We start from the raw sequence: 27,022 nt of genomic DNA, 5'->3' as shown, positions 1-27,022 counted from the left end.
TATTGCAGTAATCCAGATGAGAAGTTATCAGAGCATGGATAAGTGTAGCTGGGCTATCTCTGTCCAGATAAGGGCTTAGTTGGTATACCAGCCTAAGCTGATAAGAGATGCTTCGTGCCACTGAGTTTACCTGTGCCTCAAGTGACAGTTTTGGGCCCTGGAGCACCCCCAAATTACAAACCTCATCCCTTAGGGGAGTGCAACCCCATTCAGAACAGGTTGAACATCACCTAGCCGGGAAAACCACCCATTAACAGTAGCTCCATCTTGTCTGGATTGAGTTTCAGTTTACTGGCCCTTATCTAGTCCATTACTGCACCCAGTCACTGGTTCAGAACAGCCACTGCCTCACCTGCAGAGGTAGAGCTGGGTGTCATCAGCATATTTTACTGTGCACCTATATAGCCATCTCCTCCCCACCACCAAAACCATGGATTTTCCTGCAAATCTCTCCCTCCCTGGTCCTGAGGTCAGCTCACACAAGACAGCTTTCCTTTGTAGGAACCCAGAACCTCTTCTTTTAGAAAATAACTGTTTGAAGACTGTGATCCCACTGGGTAAAGGGATGCACTTCTTTGGTTTTAATTTTGTTCCTTCCCTCCTTTTCTTTTTTCATCTTGCTCTTCTATGGCATCTGAAGGCGATGCAGCATCCCCAGCCCTGCTTGCAGGAAGGCAGGCTGTGTCCAAGCAATCAGAGGGAGCTCCAGAGTCAAAATCTATATGATGAAAGAGGAGGAGGAGAAAGGGGTGGGGGAGGTTATACAGCTTCACCAGTTAGAGTTATAATACTGCTAGACTGGAACAAACATGATTTGGTACCGCATGGAAACTACAATCCTCCCCATGTCAGAAAAGTATGGGGTGTGTGTGTGTGTGAGAGAGAGAGAGAGACAGAGAGAGAGAGAGAATATTGAAGAAATAGTTTCAGGACAGTGGGTTGGGGAGTGTGCCATGTGCTACATGAGTGAGCCAGCCATTACAGTATCAGGATAAAATGCTAGTGCAGACTGGGAAATGCTCTAGCTCCTAGCCATCTGCCACTAATCTCTGTGCATTCCAACTTAATATGCCAAGGTCATTCATGTTATGTCTCAGGGGACTCTAAGGCAGGGGTGGGCACCTTGTGGTGCTCCACATATTTTGGCCTACAGCTCATCAGCCTTAGCCAGCATAGCCAATGGTCAGGGATAATAGGAGTCGTAGGCCAAAACATGTGGAGGGCCAAAAGTTGCTCTCTTCTGCTCTAAGCTCACAAACTTGCTCCACAGAAAAAATTACCCAGCTCCAGCTCTGCTAGTTTCAAAAACATCACGTATTTGGAATTTTTATCTCTATTTGAGCCATACAATGTATAAGTTCAACCATGAAAGTAGCAAGCTGTTCCTTCTTCACATGCTATAAGTCAATATCAGCTTTCTCCTTCTCCACTGAGAGCTGTGTTTGTACCATGGAGAGAGGGGAGATACAGAAACAGCAGCTCTACTCTGCTGCATATATTGTCCAGCTGCTGCGACCATTTAACATCAACCTCAGGAACTCCCAAAAGGTGCTCAAGAATCCCTCTTTTCTCTGCCATAAATCAAGGCAAATGGCACATTGCTATGGTTTTCCCAAATGCTTTATGTTTTAGTAGCTTCGTTTCTTAGTTCTTATTTTTACACTCTATTAGGGTGCAATCCTATGCAGGTTTAGACAGAGAAAAGGCCTTCAACTCCCAGCATGCCCCTATGCTGGCTAAGGCATCCTGGGAGTTGTAGGCCTTTTCTCCATCTAAACTTGCATAGGATTGCACCCTCGATTGATGACATCATTGCCTCTGCCTAATTCTCACAATATCCCCAACTGCCTTTTTAATCCACTCCGCCACCTTCAAAGGACTGACAACACCCACTTGCACCCCTTTTAACACTGCATTAATCAGAATAAAATTAAGCAGCCTCTTCCCTTGCCTCAAGGAGCCCATCCCAAAGTCCCCCCTTCAGCAGGCCCCCTTCCTTTCTTTCCAGCCTAGGCCCCCTCCCGTTCTCCCATCTTCTGCACGTCCGTCCTTACTCTTCCCGAGGCGAATTATATTCGCGGTTATAGAGGAGGCCGGATTAAACGCCGGTGGATAAAGGGAAGGGGGCGGCACAGACGGAGCTCTGCTGCAATCGATAAGCGGCAGCAGCAGACGCCAGGGGGATCGTCGTCCGGGCGCGCGGCAGCGGGAGGGGCGGCGGCTCGGGCCCGGCGCTTTCGCTCCGGCTGCTGGAGATGGCGGCGGCCGAGGCTGAGGCGCTTCAAGCCGAGGCAGCGGCCCGGTTCAGCCAGGCGTCGGGAATGTCGTTGGCGGCGTGCACAGCCCCGCTAGGCCTGGGCTGGGCCGTGGGCTGGTGGCTCGGCCGACGCAACGGGGCCCCCCGAGTGGATTGCTGGGTCTTGAGCTGGCTGTGCTACGACGTCCTGGTCCATGGCGCTCTGGTGAGAGTCCGGGGTGGAGGGAGCGGGGAAGCTCCGGGGCCGCGCCTGGAAGGGAAGAGGCCGCCGCCCCTCACGGGGAGATACTGGTGCTGCCTGGATTACCAGGAGGCTCGCTCGCCATCGGCGCTTTGAGATTGTTTGGGCTTTGTTCAGGCGGAGGAGAGACTCACTTGGCCCTGTCATTTCTTCAGATCTTCGCAGCACTTGGGTTTGTTCTGAGCCACACTTGTTCAGATAACTAGGAGCGTTTAACCCTGCATGGATTAAATTTAAACAAACAAGCGGGGGGCTACGGAAGGAAAAGAAGGAAGAACGTAACGTAAGGCATAACTATACGCCATCATTTACATCACCCTTAATTTAAAAAAAAATAAAAAGGGGAAAAGAAGGACTTAATACTTCTGTTTCAAATATATACGTTAATATAAGCAGTCTATATATCTAAATAAGTATTCATATGAGATTGACAGATATAGGAGATACGTTCAAATGTAGTGACAGCAGTAACATCTTCAGTCTATTGAATGATAGGTAGTGGATGTTTATCTTCCAAACTTGAAGTATAAGTTTCTTTGCAGTTGTAAGGGCTCTCAGTATTCACTTTTGCTGTCCATCTCTTAATCCCCACATCACAGGGATGCAATCTGAAAGCACATGAACATCCGCTATTATGAGATTTTTCAAGAACAAAATTTATATGAGTAATAACTTCCACCCAAAAAGAAGCTGCTATGGGACATGCTGTCATCATATGCCTCAATTAGGTATTGTCCTCTTACGTCGCCAGCACCTGGCAGAGCTAGCCAGCTTCTTAACAAGCTTCTGTGGTGTCCAATATATGTGAAACATCATTTTTTGTTGAATCAGCCTCAATTTTAAATCTACAGAAATAGTACATGTGGAAGCTAAGCATTTTGACTCCTTATTCCATTCCTCTCTGACATTCTGAACATCTACCTTATTACATTCCAAAGACATAAACAACTATTATAGGCCTAGCTTTCTGTAACGAAACAGTTCCTCCAACAGTGTACAGTGCCAAAGTATACATTACCAATGGCCCAAATATAGGGCAGAATCCACCCCGGCGGAGCTGGCTGCCAATTCTGGTCCGCACCTGGCAGCTCTGCCACTTCCGGTCCACAAGCAGCTCTTACTGTTTGTAGAACTACAGTTTAGCGCTCCAAGAAGCAAGCTGCCCAACAAGTGGAAATGCTTGTTTCTAGAAGGGTGCTGCTTGGTTGGAGCTGTGCTGATCTGCCCCCTTCCAGAAACAAGCATTTCTGCTTGTTTGGGGGCTTGCCTCTCGAGGCGCTGAATCACAGTTCCGCAAGTGGTAGGGGCTACTTGCAGACCGGAAGTGGTGGAGCTGGCCGCACATGGACCAGAATCAGCAGCCTGCTCCACCAGTGGCTGGGCAGCATTGGATTCTGCCCATAGACGCCAACAAATGCTGTAGCTGAATACACTGCCAACTAGCACTACACAGTAAGTGATATCTAATCCACAATACTGAAGAGGGTAAAAACTCATCGGCTGAGCGTATTAACTGATCTGAAGTATAAATTTCACTATCAACCTAATTCCTCCATATAAAAGGACGTCTCTCTATTTTCAAGACTGGATTCTCCCATAAAGTTAATTTAGCATGGGAATATGGATCAAACTGCAGCTGACGAGACATTGCATGTCAAGTCTGTCTCACTACTAAAATTGTTAGTGGAGCTATTCCTTTCTTTTTAATAGATTCAGATCCTAATGCCATCCAGCCAGAAGAGGTGCCAGATAAGTTGGCTCCAAAACAAGCCATGGAGGAGTATTAAAGAAAAAGTTGTTTTCCAATTATTGGTACCAGTTAAAAAAAAAAAAAGCCTTATTAAATAAACTAAGACGTGGAAAATTAAATCCTCTCTTCTTGATCAGCAGTTGCATCCTCTTCAGTGAAAAATGGGGAGGGACCCCCCCGTTCTGAAATGCTGCATAACATCTTTGAAACTATGTTGGGAGAGTGTATAGAGGAATACTGCACAGTACATAAATTACCCATGGCAAGACATTCATCTTAATTATGTTAACATTACTCCAAGTACTTAAATTAAGCAGTGGCCATCTTTCTAAGTCAAGAGATATTTCCACCAGTAGCATACTTACATTTACTTTAACCATAGAAATATCTCCAGGCACTAATATACCAAGATACTTTTTCACTTTTGGACACCAATGAAATTGCCATTTAGTAACTACATTTGGTGTCTTGATACCACCTACAGGCGTTAATTCAGATTTTGACCAATTAGCTATGGGGATTGACGGTCCCCTCCGACCCTGGGGGCAACCGCCTATCCACTGTGGGGCGGGAGGAGTGGTGAGGAGCACATCCCTTCTGCACTCCCACTGCCCTGCTTTCACAGCTAGACAGCTGATTTCGGCTGTCTAGGTGCAGGACCTCGGAGTGCAGGGAGGAGAGGCCGAATGACACATAGGAAGTATTATACCAGCACTTCTGACCACCCCACCCCCAGGAATGCTCTGTTAACCCCACTACGGGCTGCTCTTCCAAGCACAGGGCTGATCCGCGCTGCCTATGAGGCAGTACGGGAGGGGGCGGAGGTCCGTTCTCTGAGAACCGACCAATCCTATGGCCATCTAGCTGCTGACTAGCAGCCATAAGATTGCGCCCTTAATAGTGTAACCCGAAAGTATATGAAAGGTATCAGTCTTATAATTTTGGTGTAGAAATTCATGGATTTGTCCATTTTGGTTTAGAATTCAAAATTAGCCTTTATGCTGATAAGTTTTTGTTGTTTATCTTGAGATTCCAGTCGTCGGTTCCAGCTTTGATGAAATTGATTAATACTTTTGGTGAATTCAGCTATTCAATTAATTGGTCAAAGTCGGAAATAATGCCGATTGGAGATAGGTTATACTCTAGTGTATCAGCCAACTGGCAATTTTGACGGTGCCCAGAGTTTATTACTTATTTGGGAATAATTATTCCTAGAGGTATATCTCAAATGATTAGGTTAAATGTAAACAAGTTGATTCGTGATATCTCACGAGATATAGATCAATGGGCATCTTTAAAGTTGAGTTTATGGGGTAAGGTGAATACGCTTAAGATGAATACCATACCTCAAATTATTAATGTTATACATGGGATCCATATACTTATACCTGGCAAATATTTCCAAAACCTTAATGCTTTGTTTCATAAATTCTTCTGGGGTTCCTCTTCACCAAGAATATATTTAAAAAGGATGCAACTTCCAATTAATGAAGGCGGGTTTGGTTTTCTAGGTACTATCAGACCTATTTGCTGACCTCCACTAAATTTTGGTCTTTTCCACTCAAATTAGATTTTCCTCTGTGGTCAGTATTGGAATCTTCTTGTCTGGATCCTTTCTTTAAATGGATAGCATTAGGTTCTCGTCATATCAAGGTAGACAGAGCTCCTCCCACAATTTTGGCAGTTAGGGAAGTCTGGTGTATAATGTCACGTCAATTGCAGTTTGAGCCATTTTCCCATGCTAAACTGACTTTATGGGGAAATCCAGATTTAAGAATTGGCAAGAAAATGTTTTTATGGCAGACCTGGACAGGTAAGATGATCTTTACCCTGGATCAATTGGTGGGGGTTGATGATGAGTTTTTGTTATTTTCAACTTTGTGAGATCAATTTGATTTGCCTGCTACAGTGGAATGGCAGTACTTGCAGTTGAAACATTTGCTGGTATCCAGATTTGGTCCTGCTGCTTTTACTGCTTCGGAGTCTCCTTCACTATTGGAAATACTTATTGAAGCTGATCAGATATATCGATCTGCGATTCATGTTTACAAACATTATCAATGAATAAATACGATACAAGTGGTTTATAGCAGGAATGGAACAGAGAATGGGAACATCCTATTTTGTTTGATCAATGGACTGCCACCTTGGCGTTTATATTGGACATTTCAATGGATCTTTAGTTATGCCTTATTCAGCAAAAACCTTTGTTTCAGGTCTGTTGGACACCACTGTTGGAGAGGTAATGCAGTCAATGCTTCTCTTATTCATATGTTTTGGAAATGCCCAATGGTTGCCTCCTTTTGAGAGGAAGGAATTATACGGATAAATTTTGTATTGGAAAGCTCTTTAATATTTACTGATGTAAATGTTCTTTTAAATTACTTACCTGCTTCTTGGAATCTAATACATGGTCAGCATAAATTGATTTTTTGTGCCCTTTTGGTTGCTAAAATACTGATATTATGATATTGGAAGGATAAAAGCTCACTGCCTAATGGACTGAGGACTTAACAACACTTGTAACATTTGAAAAAGTGGTATATAGAAGTAACTTGCAGATGGACTTATATGTGGATATTTGGTCTGCTTTTACTGAAGTTTATGTGTAACCTATTTTTCTCCTTTTTTCCTCTTTCTCGAATATTGTAATATTTGAATTTAAGTATTTTAGAATATATTTTATTTTATTTATTTTTCTTTTGTCCTTTTTTGTGGTTTTGTTATGTTTTCGGTTAGTTTAGTTTTGTTAAAGTTTACAGTAAAAAAATTGAAAAAGAATAATTTTGGTATAGAAGACTGGTAACTTACTGATGAATATCAACAAAACAACAGTGTATAAAGCCGTTTTATACTCAAGCTGCTCATGGACAAAACTTTGCCTAATTGGACATGCAAAGCATTCCAAGCACAAATCAAATGTCAAGGGATACAGAGGACAGTTTTGCCTTGTGCTGGCTCCAAACTAAAAAAACCTAAAAATAATTCCATTTGTCATCAGTCATGACAGAGGAGAGAGATGTAGACTTCAGAACCATCTTAAAAATGCCTGTGGAAATCCAGTTTTTCTAAGGCCACAAACATAGGGCTTCTCTACATCAGGCTTTTATCCAACGATCCAGATTGATACTCATGGAAGTTTATGGGTCCTTTACATGACAACGTCAAGCTCTCCTGTGCTTTGTGACCATTGCTGCGACTTTATTTGTAACAGGGAAAATGCACTACTTTAAAATGGCGGCTTGGATTGCTCTGTGTAATTAGAGTTGCACTATAACTGCAGCTATGCCACAGTGCCATCTCGTGGCTGAATCATATAGAACTTGCAGAGAAAGGAAATCCCTGGAAAAAAAGGGAGAAGCTTGTGATCTTAATCCTGCAAAGAATCCGGAAGCAGATGCCCTGGTAAAATATAAAAATAGAATTTGTCAAATGCTTTCTCAGCATCAAGTGAAATATTAGTAGCCAAGTCCATTCTTTTAGAATTCAAAGCAACCAGATTTACTGCAAGCCTTAAATTATCCATTCCCTGTCTCTGGTGAATAAATCCTACTTGATCAGGAAGCACTAATGTATGTATCACACACCAAAGTCTATTAGCCAGAATTGCCATTAATATTTCAGCATCCGTATTAAAGAAATTGGCCTATAATTTGCAAAGTTGGCATTGTCTGTGCTAGATTTAGAGATAACTGATATAGAAGCATAATATAAAGAGACTGGTAAAATTCCTGATTCCAAAGGCTTATGGTAGAGACAGAAAAGCTTAGGAGTCAAAAAGGTCAGAGGGAGTGATCCTATGCCCCCAGACGCAGTCTGCAGGGGTGGCATAGGATAGTCCAGTTTCCTGGCTCCGAGGTCAGACACAGGGCTCGGACTGTGGATCCAGAAAATCCCTCTTCCCCTCCCCAGTCATAGCCAGTGCAGAGAGAACTGCGTTGGCAACCTCTCCGCGCTTGGAAAACAGAGCATAGAGATGGGGAAATGGTGTTCACAGGGCCAGGGAGGGCAGGATATTGGGGCAGCTGCAATACGATGTATCGTATGGCCTTCCCAGCCTCCTTCTCTCCCCCTCCAAGGCACAGCTGCTAGATGGGTGAAATTGCCCATCTAGAAGAAATGCAGCATGGATGGAGTCTCTGCTGTCTTCCTGCCCTGCATTAGATACTCGGCAGCTTCCACATTCAGAGGCTGCTGGCAATCTACATAGGATTGCACCCTAAGTGCACCTTATACCATTCTATAGGGAAACCATCTGGCCCCAGAGCTTTCTCACTCCTCATATTCTCAGTCACATACTTAACCTCTTCTAACTGCAGAGGCCCTGCAAATTGCTCCTTTTGTTGCAGCTCAGCTTAGCTGTTTCTCATGCCACTCAAATATCAGAAGTTCAGGATCACATAATCCAGCTTCTGCTCAATGGCAATATTGGTATGAGGAGGAGCTGCACCGTAGTGCAGGGGTGGGCAGAAAGTAGATATCCAGATGTTTTGGATTTGAACTCTGAGCATTCCTGAGCATTGGCTATGGTGGCAGGGGCTTCTGGGAGTTGAAGTCTAAAACATCTGGAGATCTACCTTCTGCCCACCCCTGCTGTACTGGCTCCCACACTATGTAAATAATGTGAGAAGGGGGCACAGGATGCCAATGTTAGTGCAGAAGTGGGCACATTAACTTAGGATGCAGTCCTATGGGGATAGTTGGCCTCCTCCGAACTTGAAGGTGACCGTCTATTCAATGCAGGGCAGGTGGAGTGCAGAGGGGATCTTCTCCTCTGTGCTCCGGCTGCCCAGCATTTATGGCTAGACAGCCGATTTCAGGGTGCCTCAGAGCGGTGGGGCGGGGGTTGGGGAGGCTGGATAGCACACAGGAAGCGTTGTAACAGTGCTTCCACCATCCCCTCCCTTCCCCACCCCCAGGAACACTCCCTTTTCCCCCGCTCTGCACTGCTCTTACAAGTGCGAAGCTGGGGACAAACCACTCCGCCTACGAGGCGGCAGGGGAGTGGGAGGGAGGTGGTTTTCTGGGAACCGACCTCGGAGCACTGCTCCGAGCATGGTTCCCAGAAAATGAAAAATCCTATCGCTATCTAGCCTCTGTGTAGTGGCCATAGGTTTGCTCCCTTGGGCAGATGGGGCTGGCTCCGTTGTCAATGGCTCTCATGAAATTCTGTGGGACAAAGTAAATGGGCTACAATCTGGGATAGTTAAGCAATGATGAAACATATCTCATCCCAGGCTCTGGGGTTGGCAGGAGCAAGTTAGGCTGTCACCCAATGGGGCTCCTTTACTTTCTTCAGTGTAAGCAGATGTTGCTGTTAATTCAGATGGGAAAACTGAAATACTGTACTTAGGGACAATGTTGTGATGGAGGTAAAACCTGCCAAATCCTAATGCTGGGTGATCAGTCTCTACTAACAGGGACACCACAGATGTACAGTGTCCCTCCTCACACACTGTCCTAGTAACAGACATGTCACTATTAAGTAATATTATATAGATTGTTCACTTTTTGCCCACAGGAAGGTTCATTTGTTTACCTGTCTCTGGTGGGAAGTGTTGAAAAATCAGACAACATAATTGCTTCATTGTGTAAGTATTCTGAAAAAGAAACATAAACATGCTGTCAAGATACAAATTCTAATATTCATCAGATGCTCTAGAATTCATTAGAAGTTTTCATATTTTATCTTGAACGGTGTTGTATTGAGTTTTATAAAATGGATATTCTTTTCTTCAAAACCCAGCAGTATTAAGCAAATTGGTAGAGAATGTTACTGTAGTGTAGATGACCCTTGAAGCATTCCTGCAGAATCTACAAACTTCTGGAATGTTTCTGTGAAGCTCAACTTTCATATGTTTAAATAGTTTCTAACTTCATTGCTTTGACTTAAAATATTGTGAAGGCAAAATTTTAAAAGCTTTAGGGTGCAATCTTATTGAGATAGTTGGCATCTTCCTAAGTTGGGGGCTGCCAAGTATCCACTGGAGGGCCGCTGGAGCACGGAGGCGATCCTTGCCTCCATATTCCAGCCGCCCTGCATTTTTGGCTAGACAGGCAATTTTGCCAGTCTAACTGTGGCTTTGGGGAGGGAAAGAGGCTGCGTGGCACATAGGAGGCTGCGTAACACAGCTTCCACAGTCTCCTCCCCATCCATCTCTGGGACTGCCCCTTTTCCCCATCTTCATGCTCTGTTTCTGAGCATGGAGACATAGCCGGCATGGAGAGAACCATGCCTTTCATGAGGGGGTGGGGAGCACTGTTTCTGGACTCCAAGGTCAGAATCATAGAATCATAGAAACAGAATAGTACGGTTGGAAGGGGCCTATAAGACCATCGAGCTCAACCTCCTGCTCAGTGCAGGAATCCAAGTCAAAGCATCCTTGACAGATGGCTGTCCAGCTTTATCTTGAATGCCTCCAGGTAATTGGTTCCATTGTCGTATTGCTCTAACAGTCAGGATTTTTTTCCTGTTGTTCAGCTAGAATCTGGCTTCTTGTAACTTCTTCCATGTCCTGCACTCTGGGATGATTTGAACTCATTCAGAGTAATTATGTGTTCCTTGACCATATGCCTATCAATCTCAAGCTGCAATCCTACCCCTTCAGCCTGTACTTCACCTTTGCCAGGGGGGTCAAAGACCCTCTTTCAGGAGAAGACTGAGCCAAAGTAGGAAGTGAGCACTTCTGTCTTTTCTTTGTCATCTGTTATCATTTTGCCATCCTCATAGAATAGTTGAACCACTATTTCTTTCCTCTGTCTTTTACTATGGACATATCTGAAGAAAACCGTTTTGTTGCTTTTAGCATCCCTCGCTAACCTCAGCTCATTCTCAGCTTTAGCCTTCCTGACGCCATCCCTGCAGTTCTGTGCTATCTGCCTGTACTCGTCCTTTGTAGCTTGGCCTTCCTTCCACTTCCTATATGTGTCCTTTTTTGTTTCAGGTAATCTCTAAGCTTTTTGTGAAGCCACATTGGCTTCTTCCGTTGTCTTCCACCTTTTTTTCCTTGTTGGAATTGTTTGTAATTGTGCCTTTAAGAATTTCCTTTTTAAAAAACTCCCACCCATCTTGGACTCCTTTTCTCATTAGAGTGGCTTGCCATGGGATCTTATTCATCATTGTTCTGAGTTTATTAAAATTGGCTTTCCTAAAATCCAGGGTATGCATTTGGCCAGATGAACTGCACCCTAGAGTAATAAAGGAACTGGCAGAAGAACTCTCAGAACCACTGTCTATTATCTTTGAGAAATCATGGAGGATGGGTGAAGTGCCAGATGATTGGAGGAGGGTTAATGTTGGCCCTCTCTTCAAAAAGGGTAAAAAGGAGGAACCTGGGAACTACAGACCAGTCAGTCTGACATCAATCCCTGGGAAAATTCTGAAGCAGATGATAAAGCAATCCATCTGTCAGCACCTTGAAAACAATGCAGTGATTACTCGAAGCCAACATGGATTTGTCGAGAACAAATCCTGCCAAACGAATCTGATCTCATTTTTTGATTAAGTAACCTCTCTTGTGGACTGTGGGAATGCTGTAGACATCATATACCTCAACTTCAGCAAAGCTTTGAACAAAGTGCCCCGTGATATCCTGATGAGCAAACTAGCTCAAAGTGGGCTAGATGAAACAACGATCTGGAGGATCTACAGTTGGCTACAGAATTGGACTTAAAGAGCGCTTATCAATGGGACCTTCTCAAACTGGGGAGAGGTAACGAGTGGGGTACCGCAGGGCTCAGTCCTGGGCCCAGTGCTCTTCAACATTTTTATTAATGACTTGGAGGAAGAGGTGCAGGGAATGCTGATCAAATTTGCAGATGACAAAAAATTGGGCAGGATAGCTAATACCTTGAAAGACAGAAACAAAATTCAAAGTGATCTTGATAGACTGGAGTGCTGGACAGAAACAACAGAATGACATTTAATAGGGACAAATGCCAAGTTCTGCACCTAGGAAAAAGAAACCAAATGCACAGTTACAAGATGGGGAATACTTGGCTCAACAACAGTACAAGCGAGAAGGATCTTGGAATTGTTGTCCATCACAAGCTGAATATAAGCCAACAATGTGATGTGGCTGCAAAAAAGGTGAATGCTATTTTGGGCTGCATGAATCGAGGCATAGCTTCCAAATCCTGGGAAGTACTAGTTCCCCTCTACTCAGCACTGGTTAGGCCTCATCTGGAGTACTGTGTCCAGTTCTGGGCACCACATTTTAAGAAGGATGCAGACAAACTGGAGAGGGTTCAGAGGAGGGCAACAAAGATGATCAAGGGACTGGAAACAAAGCCCTATGAAGGGAGACTGAAAGAACTGGGCATGTTTAGCCTTGAGAAGAGAAGCCTGGGGGGTGATATGATAGTGCTCTTCAAGTACTTGAAAGGCTGTGACAGAGAGGAAGGCCAGGATCTCTTCTTGATCATCCCCGAGTGCAGGACACGGAATAATGGGCTCAAGTTTCAGGAAGCCAGATTCCAGCTGAACATCAGGAAAAACGTCCTAACTGTTAGAGCAATAGGGTATGGAACCAATTCCCTAGGGAGGTAGTGGGCTCTCCCACACTGGAGGCATTCAAGACGAGGCTGGACAGCCTTCTGTTGGGGATGCTCTGACTTGGATTCCTGCATTGAGCAGGGGGTTGGACTTGATGGCCTTGTAGGCCCCTTCCAACCCTACTGTTCTATCATTCAATGATTCTATGAATTGGCCCCAGAAATGGACTGGAATCCAGTGCAGATCACGAAGCACTGGTGTAATATGATCATATCAAACAGTCCCCATTAACAACCTCGCTGACTATTTTGGATCAGCTGAAGTTTCCAGACCGTTTTCAGTGATGACCCCACAGATAATGCATTGCAGTAATCCAGATGAGAGGTTACCAGGGCGTGGATAACTGTAGCCAGGCTATCTCTGTCCAGATAAGGGCTTAGTTGGTATACCAGCCTAAGCTGATAAAAGGTGCTCTGCGCCACCGATGCCACTTGTGCCTTGGTTCCTAGAACTCTCCCAAATGACAAACCTGATCTACCCACCAATGAAGTGAGGTGAGTGCAAACCTCTCCAAAATATATACAATGATACGTTTGGAAATTTGGACTTTTTTAGTTAAATGTAAGTGCTAAATTTCTTTAAATCACATTTAATATTAAGATCAGTATTGCTTTATTATGTAATTTGTATTGTACAGAAGATTGATCTTCTGTGCCTCTCTTCATGGTTAAAATTGTCTTGTTGAATTCATTCTCCATCAGTGAAATTTCCTTTTAAAAAGCACTGAAGCAATGGAAACACCTGTGCTCGTCTCCCAGTAAGCCCCCTGCCCTGCCGAATTTGAAGCATTCTCCCCAACTCCCCGATGGCTGAAAATGCGTTTCCACTTTCATAGTCTGTGAATGGGGCAATGGGAGTCAGGAGGCATTTTCCGCTCAGCACTGCTTTAAGGTGCTATAGGATGTTCTGTTGTTTTTGTTAAAATAGACTAACACAGTTACTCTCCAGAACTTCTGAGGAGAGATGGTTTTATGTAATATCAAAAACTTTCTTGAAGTCCCCCATCATTATACTACAGAGCAAGTTCTTCAGTATTGATGATCTTACCAGGAAAATGTAATGGGCACTATTCTGCATTTTGTTTTGTCATGGGGAGAGCAATCCTGTGGCACCTAGACAGAGTCTGGGCGGCCATAGGATATTTCAGATTCCTGGATCCGAGGTCAGAGATCCGACAGTCTGAGCTTCTGTGCTCCACTCCCTCACAGTTGGCACAGAGAACCGCAAAAGCAACTTCGGAGAGGAGAGAAAGGGGGCATGCTAGTGGACCGGGGGGAGGGGACTTGGGAAGCAGGGATATGAGCTATCTCCAGTCCCCTTCCCTCCCCCTCCCCTATGCCTCAGCTAGTTGGGCAAAAATGCCTACCTAGCTAAAATGCAGAGTGAGGGGAGCGCAGAGGCAAAGTTCGCCTCCATGCTTCTCTCACTCTGCATGGGATTCCCATCAGCTTCCAAACTCAATTGGATTGCACCCTAAGATATCTTTCATGAGAGTACTAAATTAAGGCTGATGGAGATGTATGTTTTTATTTTTATTCTGGAACATGTATCTTCAAATATGAATAAACTGAATCAACCCTTGAATAGTCTAGCTATAGAAGCTCAGTCATGACAATTTTGCAACTGTGGAGTTGATTTTTGTGTAATGATTTTTGTGGCTGCGTACACTTCTTGAAATAGCCATAAGCTGATATTGAAATGCTGGGTAATTCTGCTTCACCAAGTAAATTCTACAGATAACTTGCTTGGGCAAAATATTTTTCCTTATATGAACACTTGACAATTATTCAGTGGATGCAAAACATAATGGAGCATGTCATTAGTCGTAAGAATGGAAAAACAGTTATTTTGGTCTCCTTGTGTGTGTGTTTTTCTTATGGATTCAGTGTACTTAAAGGAGTACACCTGCACAGACAGTGGAACCTTTTTAGAAAGTTCTGGAAAAAATTGTAAGCACCAGCTCACCCATGTGCAGAACATGGTTTGCATAGGGTGAATGGATGGAGCTAACACCTTCCTCCTTAGTTCCATCCCTTGACCATTTCAGAGAGCAGTAGGAGGAGGAAGTTATTTCTCTTCTCTAGAAAAATCACAATTTGTTCTCCATTGCAAGCACTCTTGCCTTGCTGGTGAATACAGCTCTTTTCAAAAAGTGTCTGAATTACGCCTGTAAAATCCCTGAATTGGATCATTACAACTTCTGTTTGTTCTGCCTCAGTAAGGGTGATTTTGAGACTAGTAAGTATTGCTGAAGTTTCACCAAAAAGACTAGGGAAATTAGAGTCCCGCTGCATCTACAAACTGTACTGTGGAAATGTGTGCTTGTAGGTATCTTCTCCAAGCATACACCCCTTTCCACTGCTTTTTCAGGGACACTGTCTGGCTTCTACTTCTAATATCTTCTTCTGACAATGTTTCACAAGCTGTCCAAATCTTTGTCCTCTAACCCTTAAACCTCCAAATCCATGGATTTCACCAAAGGCTTCCAAAGCCCCATCTCCAGTCTTGAGGTCCTGTGCATTTGGCTCCTTTAGTGCCATACCTAAAATTTCCGAGCCCTCGGAGTCAACTTCAGGACAATCTTCAGGCAAGTAAATCTTAAAAAGTAGTAAACTGCAGCATCTGAAAGCAGTTCCGGTGTTCTCAGATTATGGAGCCTCATTGGCTCTTAACCTTGTGCAGTAGTGAATGATGCCAAAGCCCTACTTTGGGGAAAATTCATTGAGGCCTCCCACAATCTGCCAACAGGATCAGAAAGAGGAAAAAAAAAATAGAAAAGGTCTAAGTTGCCTAGTCTTGTACTTTTTGTCCGTTGGACCCTACCTTTGCCCTTCCACTTCCTGACTTCACTGACCTGAAGGTTATAGCAGGAGACCAATCTCACCATTTGTACTTATACCAGCAGCACATATTTAAGCAAATGAACCACAGATGCATGACTTGTCATTGACTCCTCCCCTCTTTCTGAGGAGGAGCTTGGTTACTACTTTTCTGATGACAGTGATTCAGAAGCTTAATCAGAACTGCCCCCTGATGAGAGGGTTGATGACTCCCATGTCACCCAGAAAATATGTTAGACTCTTTTGTGATCAGGTTGTGCATTTAGCTAAATGCCTTGACTCCCCAAAGCCTCTGACCAGTACTATTTTTGGAATTGTAGGCTGAGAAGCTTCCAGGGCTGTGTTTTCACCAGCAATTTACTCCAACCTGCCTGTGCTGTGGGGTCTCTGTGGTTCCATGACATTGTGGCCATTCAGCCCCAGTGTCGCATTTTATTGCTGAAAAACCACTTCTTCTGAGACTGCTTATAGTCCGACTTTTCCCGGTTATGGCGGCTCCATTACTGACCTGTTTCTACAATGGCACTGGGTCCGGTATCATAGTCCTGCCCATGGGGCATGTAAGCGCAGCATTTGTGGGTGTGTAACTCTGACCTCAGTGACCCAACCCTTTCCCTCCCTGTTTTCCGGAAGTTTCATCGCCATTTTGGAGCAGGATGCCGAGGGACCAAGTTTTAAAACATCATTGCAAATAAGCACTAGAACACAGCCCATGACCCCAGTCAAGGGGTGTTTTCTCCCTTTGTGCTGAATGAGGCTTGCCCTCTCAATGACCATAGAAATGACAGAGAAGCCCCTCAATTGACATGTCACATATCAAAGCTCTCAATTCCTTAAATGGGATTAAGTGCAATCTCGAGGCTTTGGTCCATTGCCTTCGGACGTAACTCCTTCACAGCTTCCAAATAGAGATCCTGTGCGTTAAAATGGGGGCTGGTTTCGGTCTCTTTCCCACAACTAACCCATTAGTGTCTCCTCAGAAGTAACTCCCATACCTGTGGATGAGGCTGAGATTCCCCCTCAATTGAAATGGCACACATTAAAGCCCAATCACTTAAATGCATTTAAGCGACCAAGCAAGGCTCCAATGAATTGCCTTTGGATGAAAATACTTAGCAGCTTCGTTATAGCTATCCTGAGGGTTACAATGGGGGCTGGATTCTGTGTTTGTCTTTACTACTCTCTTTCCCACAACAAACCCATTAGTGTCTCCTCAGAAGTAACTCCCATTGTGCTGAATGAGGCTTGCCTTTGAATGCCTACATCAGAACTTACAGAGATTCCCCCTCAATTGAAATGGCACACTTTTAAGCCCAATTCCTTAAATGCGATTAAGCGTGATCTCGAGACTTCAGTCCATTGCCTTAGGACGTAACTCCTTCACAGCTTCCAAATAGAGATCCTGTGTGTTAAAATGGGGGCTGGTTTCGCTCTCTTTCCCACAACAAGCCCATTACTGTCTTGTCAGAAGTAACTCCCATTGTGGTCAATTAGGCCCTCTGGGTTAAAATGGGGGCTAGTTTCCTGCTTTGTGTCTCCCCCCCCTTTCCCAGCACAACCATACGTGTGTCTACTTGGAAGTAACTCCTATTGTGCTCACTGAGGCTTGCTCCTGAAATGCAGGTGCATCTGGACTTTCAGAGGAAAGGAGAAAGGGGGGGAGAGGGGGAAAGCCTTTTTAAAAATACCGTACTCCTCCATTAGCTTCTCCTTCCGTTGTCCTGGAAACATGGCCGAGGAGATGGGAACACTGAAGTTGTGTGAAGGAGAGGGGGAGATGATCCTGGAGGGAGCAGTCAGGCAGAGATGAAAAGATGCACACATGAGTACCCGTTTTGGGGGCAAGAAAGAAGGTTTAAAGGGGTGTGGGATGCTCCAGACACAGCGCTTTGATTTTTTGCCACTTCATTAATGCACAGTTGCGCTTTAAATCCCCATTTCAGGGGCAACAAGGAAGGTTTAAAGGGGGGAGGGATGCTCCCGACATAGCGCTTTGATTTTTTGCCCCTTCTCTAAAGCAAAACAAAAGGGCTGGGAAGGCAAGAAGGAGACTGGCCAGAGCGGGAAACTTCAGCGAGGCAGAGGGGACGAGGAAGGGGGGAATCGGAAATAGGAGGAGGCAGGAAAAGAGACGGGGGTAAGCAGACCCAACCCACTCCAAAAAGGCTCCACCCAGCCATCAAGAGAATAATGCGATTAGGGCTCCATGGAAACAGTGCAGCCCGCCAGGGTACAACGATAGACTGGGTCCTTTTGGGACATGGAAACACGTGCGAGAGAAAATGTGCTTGGGGAAACAGTGCAACAAAGTTGGAAAAGAAGTTAAGGTGATAGTATGGAAACACACTCCAGGTCTATTTCCATGCCACTTTTAAGACTTATGGGCCAGGTAGGTCCCACCCCACAGTTCATAGAGTAGTAAACTTTTAAGATATTTCGCCATAAAATGGCAGAGTACCTATTTAGGATCTACCTAATCTAACTCCCTCTTAGTGGGAGCAGCAGAAGCTAAAAGGCATGTCACATTATACTGTTCCCCATTTAGGAGGCATGGTCTAAAGCTAGGTACCATGGACTCTTAAGACTTGCCAATTAATGATGATGACCATTGAAGTGGCTATCATTTATTTCTTATTTTATTTACTTTTAAACCTCCCAATAACTGATGTTCCCTGGGTGTTGTATAATACATTAAAAACAAAAAGAAAAAATAAGAAAATAAAATAAGACAGACTAAAATAAAATCAAAACAAAACCACCAGCAAATGATAAAACCATCTCAGCATATAAAACACAATTAAAACCAGCAGCAGAATAAAATTCCCAAAGCACTAAAAACAGTTCTTAAAATGCCTGGGAGAATAAACAGCTGGAAAGACTGTAGGTGCCAGGTGAGCCTCTCTGAAGAGTGCATTCCACAAAAGGGTTGCCACCAATTTCTTGCCTCACCCAGAGGTCTTAATTTGATGATCGTAATGTCCGGGAGGTAAATATGGGAGATGTTTTTTCATACTTTGATTGCTAGAAACAGGGATCTCCTCTTTCGTAGTTCCACCTTGCAACCCAACGGTTTTCGAAGGGTTGAGAACATTCCTTTTAATGACTCCTTAATGAGTTGCTGGTGTTCTTTCCATCCTCCAGATGGGTAAAAACTCTACACTTGCTGCATCATCACATACAGAAGTCCAACTAAGAGCATTCCCATTTTGACTGAAAACTGTTCCCACTGTCTAGTGAAAGCCATGGTACCGCTATGACATACAGAAGGTTGAGCTCAGTCCCTGCCCAGGCCACATTTTTACACATGTTATCAGGTTGGTGACTTCTCCATAGTCTTTGCCAGGGGAGTTCTTGTGTTGATATCTGTGCTGTTGCTACTTGGTCAGCTTCCTCAATCTTTCTTAAGCATTAGCCCTTGGATCTCCAGGCAAGATGTGGTAGAAGTGATCCTGATGGTTTAAAAAAAAACTTTTTATTTGCAACACAGTAACAACTGGAATGTAAGATCAATGAATCAAGGTAAGCTGGAGGTGGCCAAACATGAGATGGCAAGATTGGACATCGACATCTTGGGAATCAGCGAACTAAAATGGACAAGCATGGGCAAATCCCTTAGAAGAAATGGAGTAGCACTCATAGTCGATAAAAGGGTGGGAAAAGCAGTATTGGGGTACAATCTCAAAAACGATAGAATGATCTCAGTACGAATCCAAGGCAAACCATTCAACATCACAGTAATTCAAGTCTATGCCCCAACCACTGAGGCTGAAGAAGCTGAGGTTGATCGGTTCTGTGAAGACCTACAACACCTTCTAGAACTAACACCAAAAAAAGATGTCCTCTTCATCATAGGGGATTGGAATGCTAAAGTAGGAAGTCAAGAAATCATCAGGATAACAGGCAAGCATGGCCTTGGTGTACAAAATGAAGCAGGACAAAGGCTAATAGAGTTTTGCCAAGAGAACACGCTGATCATAGCAAACATTCTTTTCCAACAGCACAAGAGGCGACTCTACACATGGACATCACCAGATGGTCAATATCGAAATCAGATTGATTATGTCCTTTGCAGCCAAAGATGGAGAAGCTCTATACAGTCAGTAAAAACAAGACCTGGAGCTGACTGTGGCTCAGATCATGAGCTTCTTATCGCAAAATTTCAGCTTAAATTGAAGAACGTAGGGAAAACCACTAAACCATTCAGGTATGACCTAAATCATATCCCTTATGAATATACAGTGGAGGTGAGGAATAGATTTCAGGGATTAGACCTGATAGAGTGCCTGAGGAACTATGGACGGAGGTCCGTAACATTGTTCAGGAGGCAGCAACTCAATCCATCCCAAAGAAAAAGAAATGCCAGAAAGCCAAGTGGCTGTCTGATGAGGCTTTACAAGTAGCTGAGGAAAGAAGGGAAGCAAAAAGCAAGGGAAAAAGGGGAAGATATATCCAGTTGAATGCAGAGTTCCAGAGAACAGCAAGGAGAGACAAGAAGGCCTCCTTAAATGAACAATGCAAAGAAATCGAGGAAAACAACAGAATGGGAAAGACTAGAGATCTTTTCAAGAAAATTGGAGATCTCAAGGGAACGTTTTGTGCAAAGACGGGCATGATAAAGGACAAAGAAGGCAGGGACCTAACAGAAGCAGATGAGATTAAGAAGAAGTGGAAAGAATACACAGAAGAACTATACAGGAAAGATCTTAATGTCCCTGATAGCCATGATAGTGCGGTCACTGAACTTGAGCCAGACATCCTAGAGAGTGAAGTCAAGTGGGCCTTAGGAAGCATTACTAACAACAAAGCTAGCGGAGATGACAGTATTCCAGCTGAGCTATTTAAAATCCTAAAAGATGATGCTGTTCAAGTGCTGCACTCAATATGCCAACGAATTTGGAACACTCAACAGTGGCCACAAGACTGGAAAAGGTCAGTTTACATTTCAGTTCCAAAGAAGGGCAATGCCAAAGAGTGTTCAAACTACCATACAGTTGCGCTCATTTCACATGCCAGCAAGGTGATGCTCAAAATCCTACAAGCTAGGCTTTAGCAGCATGTGAACCGAGAACTACTGGAAGTACAAGCTGGGTTTTGAAGAGGCAGAGGAACTAGCGATCAAATTGCCAACATTCGCTGGATCATGGAGAAAGCAAGAGAATTCCAGAAAAATGTCTATTTCTGCTTCATTGACTACGCTAAAGCCTTTGATTGTGTGGATCACAACAAACTGTGGCAAATTCTGAAAGAGATGGGAGTACCAGACCACCTTACTTGTCTCCTGAGAAACCTGTACGAGGGTCAAGAAGCAACAGTAAGAACCGGACATGGAACAACTGATTGGTTCAAAATGGGGAAAGGAGTACGACAAGGCTGCATATTGTCACCCTGCTTATTTAACTTATATGCAGAATACATCATGAGAAACGCTGGGTTGGATGAATCATAGGTCGGAATTAAGATTGCCGGGAGAATTATCAACAACCTCAGATACGCAGACGATACCACCCTAATGGCAGAAAGCGAAGAGGATCTAAAGAGCCTGTTGTTGAGGGTGAAAGTGGAGAGTGCAAAAGCTGCTTTGAAACTCAACATTAAAAAAACTAAGATCATGGCATCTGGCCCCATCACTTCCTGGCATATAGAAGGGGAAGAAATGGAAGCAGTGACAGATTTTACTTTCTTGGGCTCCAAGATCACCACAGACGGTGACTGTAGCCATGAAATTAAAAGACGCTTGCTCCTTGGGAGGAAAGCTATGGCAAACCTAGACATCATAGTAAGAAGCAGAGACATCACCTTGCCGACAAAGGTCCGTCTAATCAAAGCTATGGTTTTCCCAGTAGTAACGTATGGCTGTGAGAGCTGGACTATAAGGAAGGCTGAGTGCTGAAGAATTGCTTTCCAACTGTGGTGCTGGAGAAGACTCTTACGAGTCCCCTGGACTGCAAGGAGGTCAAATTAGTCCATCCTAAAGGAAATCAACCCTGAGTGCTCATTGGAAGGACAGATACTGAAGCTGAAGCTCAAATATTTTGGCCACCTAGAATCATAGAATAGAATAGTAGGGTTGGAAGGGGCCTACAAGGCCATCGAGTCCAATCCCCTGCTCAATGCAGGAATCCAAGTCAGAGCATCCCTGACAAATGGCTGTCCAGCCTCGTCTTGAAGGCCTCCAGTGTGGGAGAGCCCACCACCTCCCCAGGTAATTGGTTCCATTGTCCTATTGCTCTTACAGTCAGGAGGTTTTTCCTGATGTTCAGCCAGAATCTGGCTTCCTGTAACTTGAGCCCATTCTTCCGTGTCCTGCACTCTGGGATGATCAAGAAGAGATCCTGGCCTTCTTCTCTGTGACAACCTTTCAAGTACTTGAAGAGTGCTATCATATCTCCCCTCAGTCTTCTCAAGGCTAAACATGCCCAGTTCTTTCAGTCTCTCTTCATAGGGCTTTGTTTCCAGTCCCCTGATCATCTTTGTTGCCCTCCTCTGAACCCTCTCCAGTTTGTCTGCATCCTTCTTAAAGTGTGGTGCCCAGAACTGGACACAGTACTCCAGATGAGGCCTAACCAGTGCTGAGTAGAGGGGAACTAGTACTTCCCGGGATTTGGAAGTGATTCTTCTATGAATGCAGCCCAAAATAGCATTTGCCTTTTTTGCAGCCGCATCACATTGTTGGCTCATATTCAGCTTCTGATCGACAACGATTCCAAGATCCTTCTCGCTTGTAGTGTGGTTGAGCCACGTATCCCCCATCTTGTAACTGTGCATTTGGTTTCTTTTTCCGAGGTGCAGAACTTGGCATTTGTCCCTATTAAATATCATTCTGTTGTTTTCTGCCCAGCGCTCCAGTCTATCCAGATCACTTTGAATTTTGTTTCTGTCTTCCAAAGTATTACCTATCCCTCCCAATTTTGTGTCATCTGCAGATTTGATCAGCATTCCCTGCACCTCCTCCTCCAAGTCATTAATCAAAATGTTGAAGAGCACTGGGCCCAGGACTGAGCCCTGCGGTACCCCATTCGTTACCTCTCCCCAGTTTGAGAAGGTCCCATTGATAAGCACTCTTTGAGTCCGATTCTGTAGCCAACTGTGGATCCACCGGATTGTTGTTTCATCTAGCCCACTTTGAGCTAGTTTGCTCATCAGGATATCATGGGGCACTCTGTCGAAAGCTTTGCTGAAGTCGAGGTATATGATGTCTACAGCATTCCCACGGTCTACAAGGGAAGTTACTTGATCAAAAAATGAGACCTAATGCGAAGAGAAAACTCCCTGGAAAAGACCCTGATGCTGGGAAAGATTGAAGGCAAAAGGAGAAGGGGACGGCAGAGGAGGAGATGGCTAGATAGCATCACCAATGCAATGAATATGAACTTGAGCACGCTCCAGGAGAGAGCGCAGGACAGGAAGGCCTTTTGTGCTATGGTCCATGGGGTCACGAAGAGTCGGACATGACTTAACGACTGAACAACAACAAAACAACAAACAAGCAAACAAAAGGGGGGATTTAATATCATGAAACATATGAATATACAGTAATCATTAATATCTCCCTTGATATAGAGAAGAGGAAAAAAAAGAAATTAAGAAGGGGAAAAATCATTAACATTTCAAATATATACACTAAGATAAGGAGTCCATATATCTAAATAAGCACCTCTGTGATTTTGACATTTGTTGGAGATACCCTCATATGTAGCAAGAGCAGTAAGGTTTTCAGTCCATTGACTGGGCTGGTGGGTTTTTTTCCTTCCAGTTTTGGAGTATAAGGGCACAACCCTATCAGGATGGCTGTAAGCGTCTGAAGGCAGATCCTTACGGCCATCCAGTGTAGCACAGGAGGAGCGGCAGAGGTGATCCTTGCCTCCGCGCTCCTTGCCCTCTGCATTTAGGCTATATGGCCTTTTTTGCCCGTCTAGCTGAGGCTCCGCAGAGTGGGAGGGAAGGAAGCTGGGGAGTCCTGGGTATATGGTGTAAGCCGGCCCCCAATTCCCTCTCAGCCCATGAGCCTGCCCCATTTCCCTCCTCTCCGAAGTCACTTTTATGACCTAGGAGAAGCAGCTGGTGTGGTTCTTTCTGTGCCAGTGGGGAGCTCTGATTCCTGGCTCTGAGGTCTCCAACCTCAGATCCAGGAATCCGAACTTTCTTATGGGCCCCCCAGACTCTGTCTAGGGGCCATAGGATTGCTCCCTCCATCTCTTTGCAACTGTAAATAGTCTCCATATCCACTTTTGCTGTCCATCTGTTAATCCCCACATAACAGGGATGTAATTTAAAAGTGCACGTACATCCACTGTTACCACAGATTTTTCAAGAACAAAATTTATGCAATCAGCAACTTCCAACCAAAAAGAAGCCACTATAGGACATATCCACATTATATGCCTCAATGATGCACTGTGCTCATTACATTGCCAGCATTTGGCAGAGCTAGCCAGCTTCTTCTCAACAAGCCTCTGTGGTGTCCATTAAACACAAAACATAATTTTTTGCTGAATCAATCTCAATTTTAAATCTACAGAAATAGTACATATGGAAGCTAAGGCAACTTTCCATTGATTAAACTGTATGGAGCCTTCCAATTCCTTATTCTATTCATCTCTGAGCTTCTGAACATCTATTACACTCCAAAAGACTTTTATAGACAGATTTTTTAGGGTTAGTTTTTGGTACAGAACTCATCTCTGAAAGGCTGTATATAGACTTCAACAAATGCTGAAGCTGAATTATACTGCCAGCTAGTACTAGACGCCCCTTCATGGATCACTGCCTTGTTGTGGCGAAGGGGCTTGCGTAACTCAGTGAAGCCATAAGCTATGCCGTGCAGGGCCACCCAAGACGGACAGGTCATGGCAGAGAGTTCTGACAAAATGTGGTCCACTGGAGAAGGAAATGGCAACCCACTCCAGTATTCTTGCCAAGAAAACCCCATGGAACGTATCACAAGGCTAAAAGATATGATGCCGGAAGATGAGCCCCTCAGGTTGAAAGGTGTCCAATATACTACTGGGGAAGAGCAGAGGGTATTTCCAAGTAGCGCCAGAAAGAGTGAAGCGGCTGGGCCAAAGCCGAAAGGACACTCAGTTGTGGATGTGTCTGGTGGTGAAAAGAAAATCCGATGCTGTAAAGAACAATATTGTTTAGGAACCTGGAATGTAAGATCAGTGAATCAAGGTAAGCTGGAGGTGGTCAAACATGAAATGCAAGATTGAACATCGGGATTGAACATCGACATCTTGGGAATCAGCGAACTCAAATGGACAGGCATGGGCGAATTTAATTCAGGTGACCATCATATCTACTACTGTGGGCAAGAATCCCTTAGAAGAAATGGAGTAGCACTCATAGTCAACAAAAGGGTGGGAAAAGCAGTACTGGGGTACAATCTCAAAAACGATAGAATGATCTCAGTACGAATCCAAGGCAAACCATTCAACATCACAGTAATTCAAGTCTATGCCCCAACCACTGATGCCGAAGAAGCTGAGGTTGATCGGTTCTATGAAGACCTACAACACCTTCTAGAACTAACACTAAAAAAAGATGTCCTTTTCATCATAGGGGATTGGAATGCTAAAGTAGGAAGTCAAGAAATCACCGGGATAACAGGCAAGCATGGCCTTGGTGTACAAAATGAAGCAGGACAAAGGCTAATAGAGTTTTGCCAAGAGAACACGCTGATCATAGCAAACACTCTTTTCCAACAGCACAAGAGACAACTCTACACATGGACATCACCAGATGGTCAATATCGAAATCAGATTGATTATGTCCTTTGCAGCCAAAGATGGAGAAGCTCTATACAGTCAGTAAAAACAAGACCTGGAGCTGACTGTGGCTCAGATCATGAGCTTCTTCTTGCAAAATTTCGGCTGAAATTGAAGAACGTAGGGAAAACCACTAAACCATTCAGGTATGACCTAAATCATATCCCTTATGAATATACAGTGGAGGTGAGGAATAGATTTAAGGGATTAGACCTGATAGACAGAGTGCCTGAGGAACTATGGACGGAGGTCCGTAACATTGTTCAGGAGGCAGCAACTCAATCCATCCCAAAGAAAAAGAAATGCCAGAAAGCCAAGTGGCTGTCTGATGAGGCTTTACAAGTAGCTGAGGAAAGAAGGGAAGCGAAAAGCAAGGGAGAAAGGGGAAGATATATCCAACTGAATGCAGAGTTCCAGAGAACAGCAAGGAGAGACAAGAAGGCTTCCTTAAATGAACAATGCAAAGAAATCGAGGAAAACAACAGAATGGGAAAGACTAGAGATCTCTTCAAGAAAATTGGAGATCTCAAGGGAACATTTTGTGCAAAGATGGGCATGATAAAGGACAATGAAGGCAGGGACCTAACAGAAGCAGATGAGATTAAGAAGAAGTGGAAAGAATACACAGAACTATACAGGAAAGATCTTAATGTCCCTGATAGCCATGATAGTGCGGTCACTGAACTTGAGCCAGACATCCTAGAGAGTGAAGTCAAGTGGGCCTTAGGAAGCATTACTAACAACAAAGCTAGCGGAGATGACAGTATTCCAGCTGAGCTATTTAAAATCCTAAAAGATTATGCTGTTAAAGTGCTGCATTCAATATGCCAACTAATTTGGAACACTCAACAATGGCCGCAAGACTGGAAAAGGTCAGTTTACATTCCAATTCCAAAGAAGGGCAACGCCAAAGAGTGTTCAAACTACCGCACAATTGTGCTCATTTCACATGCCAGCAAGGTGATGCTCAAAATCCTACAAGCTAGGCTTTAGCAGTATGCGAACCGAGAACTACCAGAAGTACAAGCTGGGTTTCGAAGAGGCAGAGGAACTAGAGATCAAATTGCCAACATTCGCTGGATCATGGAGAAAGCAAGAGAATTCCAGAAAAACGTCTATTTCTGCTTCATTGACTACGCTAAAGCCTTTGATTGTGTGGATCACAACAAACTGTGGCAAATTCTTAAAGTGATGGGAGTACCAGACCACCTTACCTGTCTCCTGAGAAACCTGTACGAGGGTCAAGAAGCAACAGTAAGAACCAGACATGGAACAACTGAGTGGTTCAAAATTGGGAAAGGAGTACGACAAGGCTGCATATTGTCACCCTGCTTATTTAACTTGTATGCAGAGGACATTATGAGAAACGCTGGGTTGGATGAATCACAGGTCGGAATTAAGATTGCTGGGAGAATTATCAACAACCTCAGATACGCAGACGATACCACCCTCATGGCAGAAAGCGAAGAGGATCTCAAGAGCCTCTTGTTGAGGGTGAAAGAGGAGAGTGCAAAAGCTGGTTTGAAACTCAGCATTAAAAAAACGAAGATCATGGCATCTGGCCCCATCACTTCCTGGCATATAGAAGGGGAAGAAATGGAAGCAGTGACAGATTT

General features: G+C 44.2%; 1 protein-coding gene and 1 long non-coding RNA gene across 3 annotated transcripts in view; one reads left to right on the top strand and one right to left on the bottom strand.

Annotated features, from left to right (window-relative positions):
* Positions 1–2,142: 2,142 nt before the first annotated feature.
* The window catches only part of EBPL (EBP like), a 32,210-nt gene continuing 7,330 nt past the window's right edge, over positions 2,143–27,022 (top strand). For both annotated transcript variants that reach the window (XM_084821458.1, XM_084821466.1), the window contains exons 1-2: positions 2,143–2,462; positions 9,770–9,839. In XM_084821458.1, coding sequence (XP_084677584.1) covers positions 2,256–2,462; positions 9,770–9,839 — 277 coding nt within the window. In that variant the 5' untranslated portion in view covers positions 2,143–2,255. The remainder of the gene's footprint in view (positions 2,463–9,769; positions 9,840–27,022) is intronic.
* LOC146358838 (uncharacterized) overlaps positions 4,324–27,022 on the bottom strand; it is a 46,351-nt gene continuing 23,652 nt past the window's right edge. Inside the window, exons 2-3 of the long non-coding RNA XR_014785974.1 lie at positions 9,788–9,848; positions 4,324–7,650 (exon numbers count right to left, since the gene is read on the bottom strand). This is a non-coding gene — a long non-coding RNA (uncharacterized LOC146358838). The remainder of the gene's footprint in view (positions 7,651–9,787; positions 9,849–27,022) is intronic.

Source organism: Heloderma suspectum, chromosome 1 (genome assembly GCF_057233095.1).
Source record: "Heloderma suspectum isolate Gila_16-S chromosome 1, 16-S_ref, whole genome shotgun sequence".
Taxonomy (NCBI): Eukaryota; Metazoa; Chordata; class Lepidosauria; order Squamata; family Helodermatidae; genus Heloderma; species Heloderma suspectum.
Note: the sequence above shows the minus strand (reverse complement) of the source record. Positions and strands in the feature narration are given on the sequence as shown.